Source organism: Leptonychotes weddellii, chromosome 4 (assembly GCF_054177405.1).
Source record: "Leptonychotes weddellii isolate Sample4059 chromosome 4, ASM5417740v2, whole genome shotgun sequence".
Lineage (NCBI taxonomy): Eukaryota > Metazoa > Chordata > Mammalia > Carnivora > Phocidae > Leptonychotes > Leptonychotes weddellii.
The window spans coordinates 122,741,625-122,750,876 of record NC_138372.1 but is presented as its reverse complement, the minus strand read 5'-3'; the positions used below and the strand labels follow the sequence as shown (position 1 = coordinate 122,750,876).

The window sequence follows — 9,252 nt, the reverse complement described above, 5'->3', positions numbered from 1 at the left end:
GCCTGGGTGGCTCAGTCGTTAAGCATCTGCCTTCGGCTCAGGTCATGATCCCGGGGTCCTGGGATCAAGCCCCGCGTCGGGCTCCCTGCTCGGCGGGAAGCCTGCTTCTCCCTCTCCCACTCCCCCTGCTTGTGTTCCCTCTCCCACTCCCCCTGCTTGTGTTCCCTCTCCCACTCCCCCTGCTTGTGTTCCCTCTCTCGCTGTGTATCTCTCTGTCAAATAAATAAATAAAATAAATAATAAAAATAAAATAAAATAAAATAAAATGGTGGCAATGATAGCATCTATCTCTTAGAATTAAATGAGGTAAACTTTCGTAACAGCACTTGGCATATGGTAAGTGCTCAATTGATGTTAGTTACCGTCATTAACGCCTAAATGACACTGTGACCACCTTAATAAAAGTGAACTAAATATTCAGGGCAACCTAGTATCCATGAAGGATGCAGAAAAATGCCTGAGATCACCAAGATCCTCACCAGCTGGCAGGGAGGAGGGTGCTCCCTAGAATGGTATGCTGAGTTATACTCAAGATGATGGGAAGTTGTTACCTTTTTTAAAAAAATATTTATTTATTTATTTTGGAGGAAGAGAGAGAGAGAGAGTGCAAGGTAGAGGGGCAGAGGAAGAAGGAGTGGAAGAGAATCTGAAGCAGAGTCCCCGCTGAGCACCCAGTCCAACGCAGGGCCCGATCCCACGACCATGAGATCATGACCTGAGCCAAAATCAAGTCAGACGCTTAACTGACTGAGTCATCCAGGCACCCCAAATTGTTACTTTTCTCTTTTTTTAAGATTTAGTTAGTTAGTTGAGAGAAAGAGAGCACAAGTGGAAGAGAGGGGGAGAGGGAAAAGTAGGCTCCCTGCTGAGCAAGGAGCCCGATGCAGGGCTCGATCCGAGGACCCTGGGATCATGACCTGAGCCGAAGACAGACGCTTAACGACTGAGCCACCCAGGCGCCCAAGTTGTTCCTTTCTAACGAAGGCGGAGAAAATGTGTTGGGATGACAGAAAATATGGGTGGGTTAGTTTTCATTTTAATGTAACTTTCTCCCGTTTACAGAATTCTATGAAGGTGATGTTCAAATGCCTGTGGAAGAACTGCGGGAAGGTGCTGAGCACTGCGGCGGGGATCCAGAAACACATACGGACCATCCATCTTGGGTAAGGCAACCCTCCCTTCAGGCGTGGTGTGGCCTCCAGGAGCTCAATCTCGGGCCACCTGCACTCAGGAATTACACACCACACTAAGTCTGAACACAGGAATAGAGACTGGGCTTGCTTGGTCTTTGTAATCCCTGTGGAGATGGCCACTCAGATCACACAGACCAATCGGGCACAGTGGAAAGAATGTGGATTTAACCTTGCAAAGCCTCCCCAATTTGCTTACTAAGTGACCTTAGGCAATCCACTGCTCTGAGCCTCAGTACCCTCTGAAAATGAGGCTAATAGTAATATCAGCCCAGCAGGGTCATGTGTAAGGGTCAAAAATAAAATGTATGTGAGAATGTCTGTATTTGAAAAATATAGAACACTAGGGTAGGGTGGGTTCCTTGGACCCCCTGAAATTTTCTGTCAGATTAAATGTGCATTTTTTCCCAATAAGGAGTATTTGTGACTTTGAGCCTCAGAAGCATGTATATAGCCTCAAAAGGGCTTAAGAACCACTGTGTCTATCAGTGCTGTGGTTTCTACTCTTATGATAGCTGGTGACTTGGCTCCATCATTTTTTGTTGCTCCAATAAGCCCTTTATCTATACGCTCTATGCTTTTCCTTGTGTTATATAAAAACCGTCCTAAGGAAAAAGAACACAGAGTTTCCAGCAGCAGTGACTAGGGGTCCTACCAGAGGGGTGGTGGAGGTTCAGCAGTCTTGTCCTTTAGTCCCTGGGTCTTTCCTGCCCAGGGACGTCAGACACAGAAGGACCTTGGGAGGCTGTATGTCATAACCAGTATGTATAAGGCAAATCCAAATGCATGACCAAGTCCCCAGACGCTTGGACAAAGGAGTCCTTTCAACAAGATGAGCGTCGAGACATAAACACTATAGTCACGCTGCCCAGCAAGGGACAAATTTAGGAAATGCATCATCCATACAAAAGTGGTATAAAAAAGAAAATAAAAATGGGTTCTAAGGTGATTCTGCTGATCTGTGCAGGTGGGCTCCCTCAAGGACTGTGGAGAGAAGCAGGGATCTAGCGCGCTTACCCATAGTGCCGAGGTTTCGGGACACAGCCAGAACCTTCCAGAGTATAGCACACAGAAGGTTACGGAGTGTTGTGGGTGTGGTGCCGCAAGACTGGGCTTCTGCTCCCCTCACGAGAGGGGCTGTCTACCTTCACCCTCCAAGAAATACCACACCCAAACACTGCAGGGCAGAACACCCTCATTCCTGTTCCTGAAGGCTCCAGGGAAGGAAATCCTGCAGTGTCTCCCCTCAAACCTCATTGTCAGGACAACTCATAATGCAAATAGCTCAGAGTTATTTAAAGGTTTAGAAAAAAAACTTCCCAAAGCTATAATCAGGAGCTAGGGTATTTGTTTTCAAGTCCATCTGCCCAGAAAACTGAACCCTACTCAGTACGTCGAAGAAGGGCATGCTGCACATATGTATTTATAGACCGTTTATAAGTGGCATCTCACGATTTTCCTTTGAGCTCCCGCGCTGCTCTCATGGTGGGTAAAATTCAAAATGCAGCCACTACTATTCGCTTCCCTAGGATTCCCTTTTTACACTGTGCTCTTAAAATTGCCTTGGTGAATTAGGATTCACAGCCCTGCCAGCCACTGCCCAGGGACGGGCCTGGGTTAGCAGAACTCCGAGGCCAGTCTGTGTGTATATGAAGCCTGAGGCCTGAGCTCTCACAGACTGGGAGGGGGAAATCACCTTTGCTTTAATCCATGAGCTCAATTATGTGATGTAGGACGATGGAACATTTTAATGAATGTTGGCTGGTGGGGAGAGAAGGGGAACATACCAAAGCCAGAATATATAATATATATCGCATCTGATATAGCTGCAAGAGCATAAAAAATACACTGTTTTTCTCTTAAATCTCACTCCACTCTTGTACAGCAGAGGCTGATCCTGATTTATCCCCATCTGGGACACACAGTTTCCCCGAGGCCTGTGTGTCTATTAGTAGCCCTCAGCAGCCAGTAACAACTCGGCCTGCCCTTTACTGGAAAGGAAGTGGGGACAGGAATAGAACAGGCGCACATTCCTGGGCCCACTCTCTGGGGTCTTTAATGGTATGCTTGTCAGAAAGCCAAGCCCCGCCAGACCTGGTACAGTCCAGAGACACCTCCCCAGACGCCTCGGCCTGAGAGCTCAGGGGAAATGGGACAAGGTTGGGAGAAGCCGCAGATTTGACCAGACAGAAAGGCTGAGTAGAAGGGGAGATTTTTATTTTAGATTCTATATAGGGCTTGGAAGTTGGGGCCGGGGGGGGGGGGGCAGTTTATTCCAAGTGAGTGATCTACTACTGCTGGATATGTTCATGAAATTTGGGGACACCTCATGGGAGGGAGATGTACAGAGGCCATCCTATAAAACCAGGTTGCTAGATGTGTGCCAATTCTCTAGAAATTAACAAATTGAATAAATCTTTTCTAAGGTGATGGACAGGGGCGCCTGGGTGGTTCAGTCCGTTAAGCGTCTGCTTTCGGCTCAGGTCATGATCTCAGGGTCCTGGGATCCAGCCCGCCCCCCTCCTTGGGCTCCCTGCTCAGCGGGGAGTCTGCTTCTCCATCTACCTCTGCCCCTCCCCACCAGCTCATGCTCTCTCTCTCTCTCCCTCAAATAAATAAATAAAATCTTAGAAAAAAATAAAACAGAATTAAGAAAAAGTCATCTGACTAAAGTAAGAAAAAAAATTTAAAAAATAAAGTGATGAACAGTTATTTTATTTTACTCAAAACTTTCTGTGGAAAAGTACAATTGCCCATGTCTCAGGGAGAACTTTGAAAGCACCAAGAAGATATTTCTCTGGGTGATAGTAAAAATTGAGGCCTTCTAACTTCAACTTTAGTTTAATTTCAATAAACAGTGCTTACGATGTGTGAAGCACACTTCTACACCCTGTATGTTTATTAGCTTAATCTTCACAAAAAGCAGGCACTATGATTATCCCCATTTCATCAGTGACAAGCCCGAAGCACTGGGCCATGGAGGCTGCCTCAATCTCACACACAGCTGGAGGGTGTCAGGATTTGAACCCGGGAAATCTGACTAATGCTCATAATCACCATGCTACAAGGACCTCAGCTTCATCCATTCAACATTTACTAGGCACCTACTGTGTGCCAGATACATCCATATGTGTGGAGTGACACAGAACAAACAAGACGTAGTCCTAGAGAATCACAGTCTTAGGGAGGTGACAAGGGTTTAAAAAAAACTACAAAAATGTGCCAAATAATTAAGGAAAGTGAATTAAATAGAATGAATACACTTCAAAGGGAGCCTAGAGGCATAGAGGATCTAGCAGTGAGGAGTTACATTGTGAATCCTAACCTTCAAAATGCATCCCAAATTTGACTTCTGGTCACTTCCATCGCCAGCCCCTCTCGCCCAGACACTGCCAACACTCATCTGGATGATCAGTAGCAACAGCCTCCTTGCTGGCCTCCCGCTCTTGCTCCTGCCCTCTGTCCTCTGTTCTCCAGACACTAGCCAGAGTGGTCCTTCTAAAAAGTACCTTAGATGCCTCACAAGCCCCCGGCTTCCATCACACTGAGAATAACATGCAGAGCCATTCCGTGGACTACAAAGCCCTGCGCCATCTTGCCTCTGTCTCTGTTCACTCCTGGTGCCCTGAGCACCAGCCACGGGCCTCTCTGCCCTTGGTGGAAAACACCGATACTTCCCACCCCAGAGCTGTGTGCTGCTCTTCACTGCGTGATTTTCCCACGCATCCTGGTGCAGGTTTTTCCCTCACGTCACTCAGGCCCCTGCTCACGTGCCACCTCTTCAGAGAGACTTCCTCTGAACACTCTTTAAAATAAATGCCTTCCCAATGAAGCGGGGGAAATCGGAGGGGTAGACGAACCATGAGAGACGATGGACTCTGAAAAACAAACTGAGGGTTCTAGAGGGGAGGGGGGTGGGGGGATGGGTTAGCCTGGTGGGTGTTACGCACAAACAATGAAGCATGGAACACTTCATCTAAAACTAATGATGTAATGTATGGGGATTAACATAAGAATAAAAAAAATAAAATAAAATAAAATAAATGCCTTCCCTTCAATTACCCTGCTAAAGGACACTAAATCTGCTTAATTTTTCTCTCTGGGATTTATCACCACCTGATATATTAAATATGCTTTTCTTTATGGGTTCCTTGTCTGCCTCCCCCACTAGAATATAAGTTCCATCAGGTCATACATAGTCTGTGCTTTGTGCACCATGATATCAGGAGACCTTAGAAAAGTGCCTGGACATCATAGATTCTCAATAAATTGTTGTTGAATAATTGATTGATTGGATAAATTGCTTTTAAGAGGTCAAGGAAGGCTTCCCTGGAAGTGGACAGTTGAGTGTTGCTGGGCAAGTCAGAGTTTGCCAGACAGACAAGACCAAGGAAAAGCATTCCAGACAGAGGGAAGAGCAAGTGCAAGATTTCAAGGCAAGAAAGCAGACTGGGTTCCCGTAATCGTTTTGCCCTCTTTTGCCCTAGGCGTGTTGGGGACTCCGACTACAGTGATGGAGAAGAGGACTTTTACTACACTGAGATCAAGCTCAACACAGACTCAGTGGCAGATGGGCTGAGCAGCCTGGCCCCAGTGTCACCGTCTCAGTCCCTGGCTTCGCCTCCCACTTTCCCCATCCCAGATTCAAGCCGAACAGAGACTCCTTGTGCCAAAACTGAGACTAAACTGATGACACCCTTGAGCCGCTCAGCTCCCACCACCCTCTACCTCGTGCACACCGACCATGCTTACCAGGTGACTGGCGAAGGACCGTGAGAGTAGTCACTTTGACCCCCGACCAAAAGCAGTCGCATTCTGCCGTGCGAGGAGAGGGTAACCCAGTGGAAAAACAGCATCACACAAGTAGCCCGATAGCTGAGTTCATTTTTTCTTTTTCTCCTTTTAAAGCCCAGATCTCACACCGAAGGGACCTTGTGGGCTCTTGGATTCCCCGATATTGACTGAAGATCCAATCCCTTAGAGGTTGTCATAGGATTAAAATCCTTCATATCATAAAGATCTCAGAAGGGTGACTGGCACACGATATAAGTATCTGTTAAATAAAAAATAAAATAAATGAGAAGGTGAGCACTATAAAGCTTTGGCACAATGACATAATCACCCTGCGCTCCAAATCTGGGACTTCATGCCCTGCCTCCTGAATCGGTAACTAATCCTCACAGATCAGAGAGGCGATTATCAGTGTTCCCCAAATCAACAGCGTCAGCATCACCTGGGAACTTGTTAGAAATGTAAATTCTTGGGACTGCCCCAGACCTGCCGGGCAGAAGCAGATCTGCTTCACTGGAAAGTCTGATAAGACCTTACACACAAAGCCTGCAAATAGGACTTGGCTAAAGCTCCTTTGTCCCCCCAACAATTATTAACTCATTTAAACATTGATTTGTTTTAATGACATTTCAAAACATTCAAATTTTAAGAGAACATTTTTTTCCATAATTCTCAACTACTTGGTGCAACTTTAAAAAAAAAATCTTCTGTCCATATTTGTAATTGTGTTCTCCCACCCTGGTTTTATAAACACTTTCATATAACTGAATAGTTTTCGGTTACATCGAAGCACCGAAGTGTTTTAATCATTCTCGTATTGTTGGGTATCTACTCTTTAGTCTCTCCAGTTTTTTCCACTATCATTAATAACTCTACTATGAACACCTCTGTGCCAGCAGCTTTTTTTTTCCCCTTTGAATTCCCAGAAGAGTAATTATTGAGTCAGAGGATATAACATGAACAGCTTATGGTTATTGCTATGTATTACCAAAATATTTCCCAGCGATGCCAGTTATCAAACCACCTTCACTAGCAGCTACATCTATAATTAGATGTAGAAACCTGTAGAAGAAACATCCAGCCACTGATTTAGTAGACTTACACTCAAGAGCCATGGAATAGAGCTAATAATTAAATTAGCTGAGGCAATAAATTTCATTCCTGATTCTTGTTATGTTGGTCAAAAAGAATAATTAGTTTCTTCATTCTAGTTTGTCAGTGTTGCATTTAGAAACACTGGTTCGAAATCATGGGCGTGAACCCATCCCAACTATGGTGCTCACCTGTATGAGAGTTGGAACATGCAGTAGGTGATCTAAAAGGTCCTTCCCAAACCATGTATTCATAATATTGGGATTGTTCTATTTATAGACATTATAAATATTCAGCATCAAAAATGTTAAAAACACAAGCAAATGAAGAAAATTCAAAAAGCCCCTTGGTTAATATTTTTTGTATGTCCTTCAAGACTTTGTTCTATGGATGTTTACTCATTTTTTTAAAAAAAGGGAATTTATTGTAACACTGTTTTTCTTGTGCTTTGTTTTGGCCACTTAATATATCATGAACATTTTCCCATACCAATCAGCATTCTTCGACAACATCAGGCTCTGTGGATAGATCATGATTTATTTACCCACTTCCCTATTATTGGACATTTGCATTTCCGGTTTTTTGTACCTAATACATAGTTCTGCAATGAACATCCTGTACCCATTTCCTTAGAATGAATTCTAGAAGTGGCATAGCTAATACACAAAATACTAAGAATTTTGATATATATATCGCCAAACTGCTGTCCCCAAATGCTGTACCAATTTACCCCCCTGGCATCCCTATATAGGATTGTTTCTTTCCCAGTTTGACAGTGAAGCATTGTGTTTTACACATAAATATGTCCTAAAATAGGTATATGTATATATAATAAATTTATTTTCAGAAACCATCAAAAACCTCCTGCTTTTATTCCTTAGATAGCTTGCTGAGATACATAAAAAGTTTATTTCTAGCTACTCTCTTGGACTATGTTTAATCTACTCCTGTTGGATAATTCGTCTAAATTATTAATCCAGCTGAAACCACTTTCAGGGCCCTACTTAGGCAATGACAGCTTAGGACTGCGAGGAGAAATGTTGTTTCATAACAATGTTCTCTGTTTTCTGTGGAACAGGCCACGCCCCCCGTGACCATTCCAGGATCGGCCAAGTTCACCCCCAACGGTAGCAGCTTCAGCATTTCTTGGCAGTCTCCTCCGGTTACCTTCACGGGCATTCCAGTAAGTAGAAAAACAAATAGCCAGAAATCTGGTCAACCCTGCACATAAATTTAGAGAACAAATTATAAAAACATGCAAGAAAAAGACAAAACTCAGAATGCCGGAAGTACTTTATTCCTTCAGTGATACTTGTAAACTCCCCAGCACGTATTTCACGATCCAGCCTAGCCCAGCTTGTCTGTGGAAAAAGGTGTTACGACGGGCATTTGAGAAAAGTAGGAGACTCTAGGAGAGTTGCAGCTGCTGATAAACAACTTGTTAGAAATGTATGGAGATTTTTTGTGTCTGTGGTGTATTTGTATGTTTCCAAAAGGCTTGATAGAATTAATAGCTGAACTCAGATGCTGAACAAAAAGAAAAAGACAAATGATATTTATCGTTATGAATAACTTTATAAAATTTATGACTTTGAAATTATTGTTTCTGGGTATGTCATTTTGAAAGGTTCAAAAAAACCCATAAATTGAAATCATTTTTTTTTTCTTCCAAAGCTTGAGTAATCCATGCTGATAGGTATTCCCGAAAATAAGAGTGCTGAACTATGCAATCAGGTTTAAATGGTATATAAGAATTGATTTGACATAGTAAATGATTGCTGTCTGATAAATCGCCTTGAATTAACTTGATTCCTAACCATTCGTTTAAAAATATATTGGGTCTTTTGTAGCTTATCACAGAATATCCACAGACCTACACACTGTTGATGCCCACAGTGGTTTATAACTCCTGATAAGGTTCACAAAGTGGCTTATGATAACAGACATTAACCTTATTTTCTCCTCTCCACCCCTCTCCCCAAGGACCTCACAAAAGCTTCTTATTGTCAACCACTGGCAACTTCCAGAGGTTTCCAGAAAACACTAAGCCTCCTACAGTGCTGATAAAAATGAAAGCGGCTCAATCAATTATGCTTGCCCGGTCGATGAATATTTATTAAATTCCCTAGGAGAATAGCCAGCAATGAAAAGCATCCTGCTGGCGGCGACTTGGGAATTT

General features: G+C 43.6%; 1 protein-coding gene across 1 annotated transcript in view; it reads left to right on the top strand.

Annotated features, from left to right (window-relative positions):
- Window positions 1–9,252, top strand: part of ZNF704 (zinc finger protein 704) — a 229,979-nt gene that overhangs the window by 200,130 nt on the left and 20,597 nt on the right. Inside the window, exons 5-7 of the mRNA XM_081816176.1 lie at window positions 1,063–1,163; window positions 5,678–5,945; window positions 8,152–8,256. Coding sequence (XP_081672302.1) covers window positions 1,063–1,163; window positions 5,678–5,945; window positions 8,152–8,256 — 474 coding nt within the window. The remainder of the gene's footprint in view (window positions 1–1,062; window positions 1,164–5,677; window positions 5,946–8,151; window positions 8,257–9,252) is intronic.